General features: G+C 36.0%; 1 protein-coding gene across 1 annotated transcript in view; it reads left to right on the top strand.

Annotated features, from left to right (window-relative positions):
* The window catches only part of LOC149805152 (serine palmitoyltransferase 2-like), an 87,659-nt gene that overhangs the window by 34,576 nt on the left and 37,601 nt on the right, over positions 1 to 15,482 (top strand). The window contains exons 5-8 of the mRNA XM_089947891.1: positions 4,516 to 4,640; positions 7,859 to 7,952; positions 13,156 to 13,261; positions 14,743 to 14,962. Of these exons, the coding sequence (XP_089804017.1) occupies positions 4,516 to 4,640; positions 7,859 to 7,952; positions 13,156 to 13,261; positions 14,743 to 14,962 (545 nt within the window). The remainder of the gene's footprint in view (positions 1 to 4,515; positions 4,641 to 7,858; positions 7,953 to 13,155; positions 13,262 to 14,742; positions 14,963 to 15,482) is intronic.

The following is a 15,482-nucleotide window of genomic DNA, read 5'->3' as shown; positions in this document are numbered from 1 at the left end:
ACATTGGTTTATTATATAGCTGTATAATGATTTAAAATTTGAAATCAAGACCAAGTGTGGAAGTGTGGAAATGTTTATATTGGAGTTAATTTTCCAAGGTAATATGACTGTGAGAGTGGGTTGGATACTATGTGGCATTGACTATAACTGTTTCTGAGGAAGTGAATGTCTGGCAACAGCTCACACATGCACACACATTGACAAACCAGTGGGTCTGTTTGTTTGTGTTCATGAGTAGAATTAATGTTACAGGCCATGGGAGACAATCCACTATGCTGATTTTTCACCTCTGGCTGCCCGTGCTGAGATTTCCTAATTTCTTGTGACTATTCATAAACCTGCTAAACCAGTTACTGTGAACACTATTATATCTCTCTTGCCATTGTAAGAACTGTTTCATTCCTTAAGTGTCCTACATGTCCTTGTAGATCAGAAAAGAGTGTTCTGTTAAAAAGATTGAAAGTTTTGTGGTCGGGGGATGCAAGAGGGTTTATATCATTAACATAAACTCGAGAAAAATTTAACAATATTTAATGAATTGTAACATAAATAAATAATTTAACAAATAAGAACTATAGTTATTGTGTACAAGTAGTTTTCTGTAACTCTAATGTAGTAAACTGGATTAGGGTGGGGTGTGTGTCAGGTATGGTGGGAGACAACTGGGTTAGGGTGGAGGGCTGTCAGGTATTGGGAGACAACTGTTAAAATCTAATTTTGGAATAAATCTATTATTCTATTGTCACATCAAAGCATGAATTTCATACACCTATACAACCATATTGCTACAATATTATCACTCAAACATGCAAATTACTAATCCGTATCTTACTATCAATGGAGAAAAATAATTGCAAATATGAAAATCAAAAATAGCAGACATCATGATACAAGAATATTACATGTTGCTTCTTTACATAAATTACAAATAGTAGTAGCATAAGAATATAATATGTGTAGCAGATAAACTAAATAGTACACAATGAAAACTTTACAACAAACTTGTCAAAGACTCTTTTACTGAATGAACCTGTACCTCAGAAATTGGTTACGTATGTAAAGATTGGTTGCCAGGATTGCTGATAGTTTGCCAGTCAATAGAAATTGGAGATAACTATAATTGCTGTGCTTTGTAAGTAAAACATAATTCATATTCATTTGATATGTATCATATTTATAAAAACTAAATTGATAAAAGTAAAAGACTGAAAAAAAATACCCAAATCATTGTGACTCTATCCATGGTCATTACACCATTGTGACCCAACATGACTGGTTATGCTGTTTGAATGAACCAATCAAAGTTTCTTTTCCAAAATCAGACAATTATTGATCAATAAACTGGCACATTTCATGATATGTAGGAGAATGTTACATTATGTTGTTCATGATGTAATTTTGTTTATGTATGCTAGTGAGAAACAAGGAAATCTCAGAACAGCCAGCCATAGGTAATAAAGGAGCAGAGCAGCTTGCAACAAAATACTTGAGTGAACGTTATAGATACCAGTCTGCTGATGCATGTCAGTGGTTGCCAAGTCCCAGGTCACGAGGGCATTCTGGAGAATTGCAGAGGGTGGACAGGAGTTTTTTAAGGGTGGCAAAACTTACAGACATGATTTTTCTCCATTTTTAAGCGAAATAGGATTTTCTCCCGACTTGAATTAGAATTTTCTTGATACAGTCCATTTTTTAAAAATATCATCTCTGATCCGGTTTTTAAAAAACTGTCTGTCCGGTCCCATTCTGCAGCGACCCTGGTAAATTATTCATTCCATATATTAGTTAGCACACAACTCTCCTAAAGAGTATTCTGATTGGTAAAAGGTTTAAATTCATCCAATGAATCTTTGTGTAATGGAAACTGATGACAATGGAAAGAAGAAGCATGCTTGCAAAACATGGCATCCTGAGTTTTTGAGAGACACCATGACACAAAAAGTTAAGATAAAGATTTTAGAAACATATGGGAATGGCTGGAGTGAAAAGTTGATAGAAATTTAGTTGATCAGTTTATAAGAAAACAATGCAAAAGGACTGTCATTTTGTGACCTTTGTTTTATCTACAAATGGTTTCACGCAAGTCATTTGACTTATAAAGGCAAAAAACGGTGAGTCAGAATCTAAATATATGAGTCTTATACGAGCTAATGATCCATTTTCAGTTGATTTTAAAATATAATTGTTTAAATACACAATGAAAATATTAGTTATATAATGTGACTAAAGCCAATAAGGCAGTTCCCTTGCCAGAAGCATCTGAGCATTCTCTATTTGTTAAAAATCTTGTTGATGGTTTCATGTTGTCAGAAATAATCTGAGCATATATGACAAGCGTTTATTGCTGACTGTGTCAGTGCTTTCATCTGCCATTGCTGTTACAAATGAATATTGCAGGTGACGTATGAGACTATCCTCAACAATGTTTGATAGGCTCTCCAGTAACTCTGAATAGGTAGTAGCCGAGTCATACTGATTGGCACAATTCTTCAAAATGCCAATGGCATACATTTCTTCAGCCGCTAAGTCGTGTATTAAATTAAGAAGAGATTTGTATTTTAGAAATGGGATGTCTTCCACACTCAGTCAATATACACACTTAAGTAGCACTTTCACTGCTGTATTGTTTGGATGAATGTTTTTGTAAACCTGCATTCAGATCTGCCTGGTGTTTTGGACCTTCAATCAGCAGTTTGTGTTCTAGCAACCCAGCATGCCTTTCCAGTGTACTGTTCTGAAAGTTATTGTTTTTTGCACATTTGGTCATGTAATTTTTTTTAGCTGCTGTAAATATTTGGCAAAACATACATGTGTCTTCATTGTCACATTCTTCACCCGACTAAACTATTTTTTAAAAATGTAGCCAGCTTTGTTTTCAACCACTGCTGCACAAAATACGTTTTTATCTTACAAGTAACCATTACCTCATCTTTGGATGAAGAAGGTTCCACTGGTTCAATAACAATACTATTATCATCGGTTGGTCATAAACGCGGTACAAAATACAATTTTGTTTTGGATCTTTCTTTTTTGTGTGCCTTGGACGCCAGTTTCAGTCGAACGCTGACAGTATGTTTGAACAATGCAAGGCATACAATTGAGGAAATGGAAAAAACACATTTATTTTCTGCCTCTTTCTTGGGTATGGTGATATACAATTATAACATCCTGTTGCTACAAGTGATGCAACAGTTACAGGTCACCTAAGGTCAGCTCCAGGCTCCACAGTCAGTTGAAACCCTATGTATTATGATAACATTAGCATAAGAAACTAATGTGCACATGTTTTCCCTGTTTGGGAGAGTTGTAATTTAGCCATTAATGTAGTTAGACCAAACCTTAATTTTGTGTTAATCAGCAAAACATAATATTGGGGTGCATCAATTTACATATAAGCTATGATTTTTGTATGTCAGATTGGAAAAGTCTGTGTATTTGACGCATAATGCATGGGTAGATAAAACACTGTGACCTCTGCAAGAAAGATCTGAATTGTGGTAATCACAGTTGGAAGAGTTTGGAACAGCACCTATAAAAGAAGCTGCATACAGAAAAATTGAAGCTCCAAAGCATCTGGATGAAGTGCAATTAATTACTATAAGAAGAAAGAATTTTTGCATGAGAGAACAGATGTAACCCTATGTCAGAACATGTGCACTGCATAATGCCAATGCAAGCACCAGCTTGAAAGGAAAAAGGCTTTCATTGAGAAGGAAAAGAAATGATTGCACATTGAGCCAAAAAGTCAGTGGTGACAAAAGCAAGGCATAAAGAAATCTTTGCCAAAGCCACAAAAAGAGCTCGACTGGCATATCAACAGGTTGTGTCCATTGGAGAAAAAGACAAGTGAATGTATGGGATTATTTGTATATATTTGATGTACTTGGGTCTTTATTTTACAGATTTGTTATGAAAAGAGAGGAGTGTAATATATTTGCTGCAAAATTTGACAAATGGTTGTGACTTAATTACGAAGTGAACGCTGACATGCACATGAAATAACTTCAGCATCAATAATATTGGAGAACAAATTCTTATGACAATAAATACTGTGAAATTATTGAAGTCAAGTTGAACCATTTTGGTAAGTTTATTAGTTTTTCAAATGATTATTTTGATTTATTTTATGATCATAAGTTGCACCAGGAACAGTTTTTTATGTGTGTAAAATGTGTTTTTGGCCAGGGGCACTGCCCCTCGAGACCCCATTGGGGGTAGACCCCCAAACCCCTCCCCAAAAAAAATTTCAGCCTTTTTTTATGGGAGACCAAAATCATGCCTGAACTTATCAAATTTGGAAATTGGGTCATGAAGCTCAGTAAAACTGTTTATTAAAGTCACAGCCAAAAAATGGTTGGGAACCACTGCATTATGTGGTGGCAGATCAAGGTCTGTGAAACAGTATGGACACCAGTCAGCTGATGCACTATGTGGTGGCAGAACAAGGTTTCCATTGATGCTTGTTATACACAATCTTATTATGGTTCTGAATCTAATATTTGTCTTCTCTTATAGGATATCAGGAAATACACAAAGAGCTGGATGACCTTGTAGCTGAGTTTCTAGGAGTTGAATCAGCCATTACTGTGCCTATGGGTTTTGCCACAAACTCTATGAACATGCCATGTTTGGTGGGCAAGGTAGCAACCAGTCTTTTAGTGAAGTATTCCCTGCATGTTCACGATTTCCCAGCACTCTATTATTATTTCAGTAAAAGCTGTTAGGGGGAGCCACATTAGTGTGCAGCATTAAAAGTGATATCATTTTATACCGAAACAAGTTCAATATTAAAGGTACACACATCCCCAAAATAGGATCTACTTTATACATCTCAGAATCAGGCTTTATTTTCCTACTCCTATCATATGAAGGACCATGCTAGACTGAGGTTCCTTATAGTGAGGGACCATGCTATACTAAAGTTCCTTATAGTGAGGGATCAATCTATAATTAGGTTCCTTATTGAGTGGGTCATGCTATACTGAATTTCCTTATTGTGAGGCACCATGCTGTACTGAGGTTTGTTGTTGTGAGGGGCCATGCTACATTGAATTTCCTATAGTGAGGGTCCATGCATACAGAGGCTCCTAATATTGAGGGATCATGCTATAGTTGGGTTCCTTATTGTGTGTGGCCATGCCATATTGAATATCCTTATAGTGAGGGACAATGCTGTACTGAGGTTTGTTATTTTGAGGGGCCATGCTATACTGAATTGCCTATAGTGATGGTCCATATTTTACTGAGGTTCCTTATGGTGAGGGATTGTGCTGATTAGGTTCCTTATTGTGTGTGGCCATGCTGTACTGAATATCCTTATGATGAGGGGCTGCGCTATACTGAGTTTTCTTATTATGAGGGACCATGCTATACGGAAGTGTCTTAAAGTGAATGGTTGTGCTGACTATGGTGCCTTTTTGTGAGGAGTCATGCTATACTGAATTTTCTTAGGGTGAGGAGCCATGATATACTCCGGTACCTTATTTTGAGATGCAATGCTTTACTGAGTTTCCTTATAGTGAACATCTGTGCTATACTGACATTTCTTATTGTGAGGGACCATACAATACTGATGTGCCTTATAGTGAGGGACCTCTCTAATTTCTATTCTGGTTCTTTTCTTCCAATTTATGTACACAAAAGTTAATGTTACTTTGCCTGGTTTTATGAGAAGGTAATGCACTACAAGATCTCATTAGCAGTTTGTCCTGTTATTACTGAAAAATGACCTTCATCAATAACAGTGCCTCTGGTGAAAGGAGCCACTTGTGTTAAAATATGTAGTTTCAACATTGTTTGTAGAAAGGTTAGATGTGTTGTATAAAATATTTATCCCACACTTCACACAGTGAATTGTGGTTTACTACAAATTAGCAGTTCCTTATATCAATGTATCATGACACTGGGGGAGTGGGGAGACTTCATCAGTGACTTTTGTGATTGCAGATTTCATGCTTTGACCAAATTGGAAAATACCTTTTGGCTAAGTAGTTTTTTGCTTACTGGCCGTATTTTTTAATGAACTTGTGGTATGGTCATGTGTCCATTTTCCATCAACATCTGCTTCTTGGCACTCTGGAGGCCATGTTTTTGATCTGATTTTAATCAGACTTGGAATGTAGGTTTATATCATCAAGATCTCATATGAGCGAGATCAGTACATAATAATGAGGTGATCTTGCATCTGATTGACTGAGCTTGGTACCACTCTGGAAGCCATATTTCTAATCAGATTTTGATCAGAGTTGGATTAGATGCTTTTATCATCAAGTTAGTTCAGTAATTAATTGGACATAGCAAAGTTGTTTTCCTTTTCTTCTTTTCTTTTTCCACAGTTACTCAGAGATTGTTGCCAGGGTTCTCGGGGACACAGGAATTCGCATATATGTACACTATTTTTTCGCTTGGGACGCATTAAAACTGCAGTGCGGAGTCTGGCAGATGCATAAAATTTTAATCCAGTACCCGACCTTATTTGTATCAAATCACTGGCAGTGAGGATTTTCACATGGTCAAGTGAGACCAAATAAGGTCTGTAGTTGAAAAGATTAACCATAATTGACACCTATCGTCTATAGCCTAAGGGATTATTCACACTGTTCATCACCTTTCAGTCGCATCAAAGTATACAAGTCAAAGTCAGAAGTGAATCCCTTAGATGTGCAAATAGCAGCACATTAACTATTGAGACAGTTACAGTGCCTTTCTTGTGTGCAGGTGCGTTTATGTTGTTATGAGGTGATTAGCTTTTTTAAAATTATTTCCTATGGTTCTAAATGGGTTATTTATTAGGTAATTAGGAAATTTGGTTGGCAGATCTACAATAATGTACAGACTTCCATTACTGATATACACTGAAGTACTGCTCATCAGTTTGAACCCATTTGCTGCTAATGATGAACTTCATTGCTCCATGTAATCAAAAGGTTTCATTAATTTAATGTACAGTTAATTGGGTAAGCATCACATTTCACAACTATATATGAAAGTGAAAGTTGAATGTTCATGAAGTCTCTGTCCCTTGATGCCTGTCCACCAATTTATTCATTTTTGGGTGTTAGTTCTAAGGCAGCCAAATAGCCTGAACTGTCGGACAATTAAAAAGGAAAATATTGTACAAGAGAGTTAGAAATGGTTTTATTCTTCACAGAATGACACATTTCCGTGACCTAGTAAAGTTATACATGCTGGACAGCTATTACTTTGGAACATTGAAGTGCATTTACATGTACATGTGCTTTTCTGATCTGTTTTGTTATTATATGATATCACATTCATGCCTTTTGTTTTCACACCATTATGATCATGAAATTAAATAATTATGATTAAGGTTAAGTGAAGCTTTTCACATTAATTCATTGACTTTTGTAGCATTTCTGAGCTGTAATGTTATTACATGGTATTGTTACTCTTGATGCCTTTTAGCACACCTTGATGATGAAATTAAACAATTATGATTTTTATTAAGTGCAGCTTTTTACATTAATTATTTTCTTTTGTAATATCTTGGTGTATTTCTGATCTGTAGTCTTCTTACATGATATTAATATTTCATCAAGCTTGATTTTATCACAGTGTTATACACCATGATAAATAATATTTTTTACTTATATGTCACGTCTTTTGTCTTTAATAACTTGGATAATTTATAATTATTTATTCCTTGCTCCTTTGTAAGAATATGACATCTTAATTACAATACAGTGTTGTTTGGAATATTTATCTTGGCTCTTAACAAGTTTGATTTGGAGTAGTTTATGGGCTGGCCTTCCAACATTTTTTAAGTTGGAAGTCTGGGACTCCAAGTTCTACAATCCTATTGTGAACATTGGTTATTGGAGATATTTTCTTTCTTTAGGGCTCTCTTATACTGAGTGATGAACTGAACCATGCATCCCTTGTCCTGGGAAGTCGACTATCAGGAGCCATGATCAAAACCTTTAAGCACAATGGTAAGTAATAGCTACATTTTGTTAATAAAAGCTAATAAACACAGTGTTAATAGGTAAATCAGAACCTTTAAACAATAAATTTTGCATTAATCAAAATGATATATATACAAAGTTGAAAATCTAAAAATAAAATCAGTAACATTATAGATTGGTGTTCATGTACTTTCTTTTTTTTTTGAATATCTATCCTTTACATTAAAAATATCAGGGAAAAAGTACCCTGTCACTGATTGTCTATAAAATAATAGCTGAATGAGTATTTAAAATGAATCAGATTTGTACAAGCTGAAGACTGTTTTTATCAGATACTTGAAATGAATGGTGAGTGAATATATTCACTATAACACAACTATTCAGATCACCTTGTTTTCTATGATGAAAAGCCTGCAAAGCTGATTTATGGTCCTTCTTTGTAAAATGTCCACACTAAAATTTATGTTCTTTGGGTCAACATCTTACTTCCTCAAAAGACGGTAATGTGTAGCTTGTTCACCGGTCGTATGACATTAACTAGGGGTAAAATTTTCATAAATATCTCACACACACATCAGCCCAAATTGGAACTTTTCTTCAGATTAAAGTATAACTGCATTAGTTGGACTAGACTTATAATGATGTCTTTTTTCTGATGTAATCTGTTTCTGACACCATCACATCGACATGTTTTCAAGTTATTTGGTAGAAATGTGATGGTAGCTGAGGAATGCTGAAGTCATTTAAAGGAGGAAAAGTTTCTTTAAAAAAACAAAGCTATTTAATTGCTTTCATGAACATTAGAAATGGGTTTTTTCTTCTTCATTTCATTCAAACATACTCCAACTGCAACTGACTTGGCATTCCTCTGATGCCATCACATTTCAGCCAATTTGGTCTATAGTTCAGCTTTCATTCTGCTAATCAATGCCATTTATTTTGGAAGCAAGACATTGACTCAATCAAAATGAATATCAGGGTGGATGCCTTACATCGTAGGACTGAACTTACATACAGTAGGTTGATGAGAATTAACTTTATCATTTTCTTTCACAGGACTGTTATTGTAATTTGTAAAACAGTGCAAGCGTTTTTTTTGTTGTCATTATTTAATAAGAGGTTAAAGTTGTAATTTTACATTCAGTCTCTCCCAGAGCTTACGGGGTAATTTTTCCAGTGAAATAAAAAAACAAAGGTAAATGAAATGCAGAATGAAGACAAATGAAATGCAGCATGAATATAAATGAAGGAAATGGAGAATGCAAATGAAATGAAAATATACTTACCTGAATTTTAGGCTGCTGCTAAATTTCCACTATAATCAGGGGCCAGAATCTTTATTCTTTGCACTGACAGACAGTTTTTCAGTACTGTGCGCTGTCTGCGTGGGTTTGAGTCTCTGATTCAGCCAATGTGGGTATGTGAGAAAGCTTGCCAGTAGCTTCTCGTGGGTCGGTGGTTCTCCCCGGGGGTTTTCCCTGGGTTCTTCCTCCACCATTGATACTGGCCGCCATGTATAGCCTATCATGTGCTGAAAAATGGCATTAAACCCTACAACAACAACAACATCAGTACTGTGAAATTGTTTTAAAAGCATCAGTTGAAATGGTAACATCTTCAACATTAGCTGTAAAAGCATCAGTTGAAATGGTAACAATGTTTGTTTGATGAAAATAACATGCTGACACAGCTTCTTTTTATTGCAGTTATGGTTACATTTTTATATATCATAAATTCATTGTTGTCTTTTGAATATTTACACCTTTATCTATTATATTAAAGCTCACTTTTAATAAGACAATACATGAAAGGAATGTTTGTTTGTTTTCAGTTTAATACTATAGAAAACACAAATCATGACATTAGTAAATTTATTCCTGATGACTGAAAATGAAATGAAACAGAAAATAGAAATGTAAAATCTGAATGCAGACTTTAAAAAAAAATTGTATGATAGCTGGAAAGCAGATATGAATGGAATGCAAAATGAAGCACAAATGAAATGTAGTTTGGTCAAATGACTCATTTCAGGGTCTGTATGTGTGGGTCAAAAATGACTTCATTGATATAATAATGTAACAATCACTTCATTTCTAGCTGCACATGAAGAGTTGATTTGACAGAAATTATGTATTGATGACACAATGTAATAATTTCATAATTTCTAGCCACACAGTAAGAGTTGATTTGACATAGGGAACATATTGGTGGCATAATGTAATGAAAAATCATTTCTAGCTGCACAGTGAGAATTGATTTCACCAAAGAGACTTAAGAGTGACATTGTAAAGTATTATCATGTCATTTCTGCTGTACATTTATTTGGAAAAGTTTATCTTCCAGAAGTTTATGTATATTCATTTCTCTTTCAAATACATTACCCAATCACAGAACCATTAGGAATTAGTTCTGCTACATCCTGAATCTAGCCCTCCCATCAACTTGCCTAACTGTACTTTATATATAGACAAAGGGAAGAAACTCTTACAGATTATCTCCCCTCATTACGCTCGGTGATGCTTTGTATACTGAATTTTGTCAGTTTTAACTTTTGCTGCAAACTGTCGACAGGCCTCTGAGAATCCACAGATTTCTATTTTTCTTCTGTTAGCATCAACAGTCGCTTTTGGGTTCACAGTATATCTGTTTTTGTTGATAGGTTTGGCTATTTGCACATAATGTCACTAATATGATATATTTATAAAATGTTCATACTATTGTCAGTATATATTTCATTACCATTTCGTTCAGTCCTTGCTAGATTCAGTGTGTGAATCTTTTTCTTTTTCCATTTGCAGACTATTGTTGATTTAGGATGTGCTGCAAAATATATATTTCTATTTTGATATTCGATAGCCATTATCTCACATTGTATTTACACCTGGTACTTGTTCTTTATATTTTCAGATAGTCTACAACAACATGGCTATTCAATGTAAAAATATGCAGGCATTTTAAGGCAGTGAAAGACAGTCATGAATCCTGCCTTGCCTGCACTAAATGCTCATAGTCTACAACAACATGGCTGTTTAATGGAAAAATATGCAGGCATTTTAAGGTGGTGGAAGACAAATTTGAGCACTAAATGGTCATTGTCCAAAACCTGCTTGTTGCGCTCTTGGTGGACAGAAGATGTATGGTCCAATGTTCTTTAAAAATAGCTACAGAGCATGGAAAAATTTGCTGGATCAAAATCTAGTGATCAAAACATTTTATGTTTACATCCTCCCTCCTAATATATAGTTTAGAATGGAATTTGGGAATGCTTCCTCCTCCATCTCTTAAATTGCCTCATACAGACGAGATATTGCAGACAGTGATAAATATGATTCATGAAGCATTGTCAACAAGACTGTCAATAAGCAAATACGATGAAGTTTCATCATACAAATCTAGGCAACCCACTGGGTACAAGTCCATCTCCCCACCTGGACATAATATAGGTGATGAAGCCAGGCATATGAGTGTTTTCTGATTTTGGTGACTGATCCGGCCACCATAATTCTTATTGGGAATTATTTACCACTCGTTGACTAACAAGTCCAGCCATCTTGCCAACAAGCAGACCATGGTAATATATTTACAGTCTCAACTGTCAACAGAACCATCCAACAATTCAGAAAAAAAATAGATAATATACGGGTTAAGTTCAAAAATCAGTGATGATGTCTTTTGCTGACTTCGCTGCCTCGACCCACCAGCCAGCCATCCTTTCAGCCATACAACTGACCCGTAATGCTAGTTCAATGCGCACAAGTGCAGCAGCCTAACCAGCCAATTCAGCTGGCCATACTGATGCCGGCCTACGCAGCCAGTCATACCAGACCATCATATTAGTGTACCAGCAGTCCAGAATGTCCCCAACATTTTTTCATAGCCTTCCAGTGTGGAAGATCTTTAGCAATACTTGCTGATGAGATGCTGGTATCTTCACCTTATGGTATGATGTATCCCAGGACATACTTATTGGAGGAAGAGGACCCTTACTACTTATTACTAGGATTGCCATAAAACTTAAGACACATTCATACCAAGGTCTAGTTCAGAGGTCTCAAATGCATGGCCAGCCAAGCCATATCCTGTGGCCTGCAAGATGATTGGCATTACAAGGTTTCATGAGAGATAACAAAGGTGGTATGACCCTTGGGCCATCAAAAATGCCTTCATGTGGCCCTCAGGGTGGATTGAGTTTGAGACTCCTGGTCTAGTTCGTCTTAATGAAAATGGTGTTGCTCAGACATCCAACAAGGCCACCACAGTGGACATCTTACAATTTTTGTAATTGTTAGTTCAGAATAGATGCCCACCATTCTGGATCACTGCCATCTCACCTCTGTCTGTGTGGGTTCGAGTCCAAGGCTCGGATAGTGTGGGTATGTGGGAAAGCCTGCCAGTAGTTTCTCATGGGTCGGTGGTTCTTCCCTGGGTTTTCCAGGGTTCTTCCTCCACCATTTATACTGGCCGCCATGTATAGCCTATCTTGTACTGAAAAATGGCGTTAAACCCTAGAACAACAACATCAGAATAGATGGTCATATCATCATAGGGTTTTCTCTTAAAGACTTGTGATGTATAGTTGGTCCTGAATAAAATTTTTGCCAGTCTGATATGTCTGTTATCTTGAAAATGTTGTTATTACTACTTCTCCTGAACAGTGTCATATCAACATGGGTTTTCACCAGTTGGCTGCTATGACATCCATCTTGAAAATGTTATCACTACTCCATCTGTACAACAAGATTGGCATGGAGTTTTCTCCAAAAGATGTGTTATGCTATCTTGTTGGTCCTAAATGAAAATGATGCCAATCTTACCTCCATTATGGCCACCATGATGGCCATCTTCATAATCTTTTTACTGCTACTTCTGGATCAAATCTACATGGTTTTTTACCATAAGACTTCTCATGATGTCCAATATAAAAATGGTTCTGAGCTTTACATCTTGAACATCTTGTTATTGCTCATGAATGTCAGGGGTTGTTTCAACACTTGACAGTTTAGAAAACCCAAATAGTCTTTTCATGGATTACTGAAAATTCTATTAAGCCAGTAGTTCATTATTACCTTCAAATTTGACTTTGTTTTTGCACATGTTACATGAACCAATAAGAAAAGATATTTTAAGTATGTTTTTTTTGTATAATTAGATATCTGGGTTTTCCTGTTTTCCATTGAAAGAAGATTCAGACAGCTGTTTAAAAAAAACATGTTTTTCATCTCCGTTACAGATATGAAAGATTTAGAGGCAAAATTGCGAGATGCTGTAGTAGTTGGTCAACCTCGAACACACCGACCATGGAAAAAGATCCTTATCGTTGTAGAAGGTGTATACAGGTTTGTTTAAAGTACATGTTTTGTTTTAGCTTTTTCAGTAAACAAAACTTTGGGCGATCTTTTCTTTAAAGAGCTGTTATATCCTTTCATCAAAAAAGTTTTTGTTTTAGGATCTTCAAATTGTACTTGAGGAAATAATTTATAAATAAGCCATGTAAGTATTATGCCTTTTCATATATGATATATACACCCAAAGAAATTACAAAGTCAAATCAGGGTCCACGCTAAAGGGTGATTTGGGCAAAGTAGTTGCCCAAGTGCCTGTCATTTTACTCAAATGCACAAAGAATGCTAAGTTGACTTTTGACTTTTTGTGAGTTAGCATCTTTTTCTGCCTCATTTTTTGTTGTTCAGGCCTCAGCATAATTTCATGTTCTGAGTAGAACATTTTCCTGTTCAATGATCAATGTAAAACAGTTTAAATGTAGTATTTTGTTCTTTTTAATCAGCTTTTATGTTATTTTAATGACTGTTTGTGTTTCATTATGTGAAATCCCATTCAAAATTCATACATAAAAATCAAGTGAGTGAAATTCAAACCATTTGCAGCCCACTCATGAGCAAATCATTACACAGTGGAACTCTATGGGCTGACTGCCAGTCAAGTTAAACAAGTTGATTTTGTTTTTTATCTGGTAAAAGTGTGTTTGATTTGGTTTGGCAAGTTGATTTTGTTTTTTTTTTTCTGGTAAAAGTATGTTTGATTTGGTTTGGTGTTTTACAGCACAGCAACCCAAGTAGGTTTTTTAGTGCCAAGGCAATCGGAGTAGGTGTCTTGTCCAAGGATGTACCAGAGTAGCCGACCTGGGTTGATCCAGTGGTAGGATTAAAACCTGAATCCTTTTGGTTATGAGTCTGGCATGCTCACCACTCAGCCACCATGGCTCCTGGCTCCATTAGTCCTCTATTACAACATGCGGTAGGGTTCATCAGGCCTATACTTCCTCCCTGAGCCTGCAGGGGATTATACAAGTATGAAGAAAGAACTTGTACCCAGATATATATCACCTTATTTTGAGAGTAACCAAACTTGTAGATTAATTAGAAACGTTAATTGGTATCTCTCTTTTATATTATTTGACTCAGGAGTTTAGTAAAATGGTTGTTTGAGTGATTTTTTTAAAGGATTCTAAATGTTGATCACTCTACTGTCATTTATCCCAATTTTACCACCACTTCACCTATTTCAAGTATGGGTAGAGAGGTCACTTCACCCATAAATTTTAGCCCAGCATGGACCCTGTCAAATAAATGATTTTCTATCAAAATAATTATTTCCATCAAAGTGTACCATGCTTACAATTCTGCATTATTGGTCATATATGTGATATTCTTCACCTCAAAGCATTAAGCAGTGAAAAATTCAACATGAAAGTATAGAAGAAAAAAAATGCAACTGGCCACATTTAAATTATGAGAAAATGTAGAATGGTTTTTCAATATTTGTTTTCTCAAGATATATTATGAAATTTGTTTTGCAGTATGGAGGGTTCCATAATAAATTTACCAGATGTGATCCGATTGAAGAAAAAATACAAAGCCTACTTATATTTGGATGAAGCTCACAGCATGGGAGCTATAGGTCCAAATGGTCGAGGAGTGGTGGAATATTTTGGACTGATTCCCAAAGATGTTGACATAATGATGGGCACATTCACAAAGAGTTTTTGTTCTTCTGGAGGGTACATTGGTGGCAATAAGGTAATTTACCACACAAACTACAGTTATTAGGGAGGATCAATTCCTCAGAATTCTGTTTCATATTGTTCCCAGCTTTTTCATGAAAAGCAGGAATGTATTATGCCAGTTCCTGAATCTCTGTCCATCAGTTTTTTTTGACACACAAGAACTTTCAAAGTTGTTTGAGATCAAGGGATAAAACTTGTATACTATACATCATCATGGGAAAGTATCTTGCCTGCCACATTGCTGTTCCTGTCCTTAAGGTCAAGGTCAGGGTTCAGTATTTGAAGTTTTCTCTCACCATCCTTTGGGGGCCCCGAGTGGCAGAGTGGTCTCAAGCGCTCTCCATTATGGATCATTGCCATCTCACCTCTGTCTGCACCGGTTCGAGTCTCGGATTCAGCCAATGTGGGTATGTGAGAAAGCTTGCCAGTAGCTTCTCATGGGTCGTGGTTCTTTCCTGGGTTTTTCTGGGGTTTTCCTCCACCATTAATACTGGCCGCCATGTATAGCCTACTGTGTGCTGAAGAATGGCATT

Source organism: Sinohyriopsis cumingii, chromosome 2 (genome assembly GCF_028554795.1).
Source record: "Sinohyriopsis cumingii isolate HCF-2022 chromosome 2, ASM2855479v2, whole genome shotgun sequence".
NCBI lineage: Eukaryota > Metazoa > Mollusca > Bivalvia > Unionida > Unionidae > Sinohyriopsis > Sinohyriopsis cumingii.
Note: the sequence above shows the minus strand (reverse complement) of the source record. Positions and strands in the feature narration are given on the sequence as shown.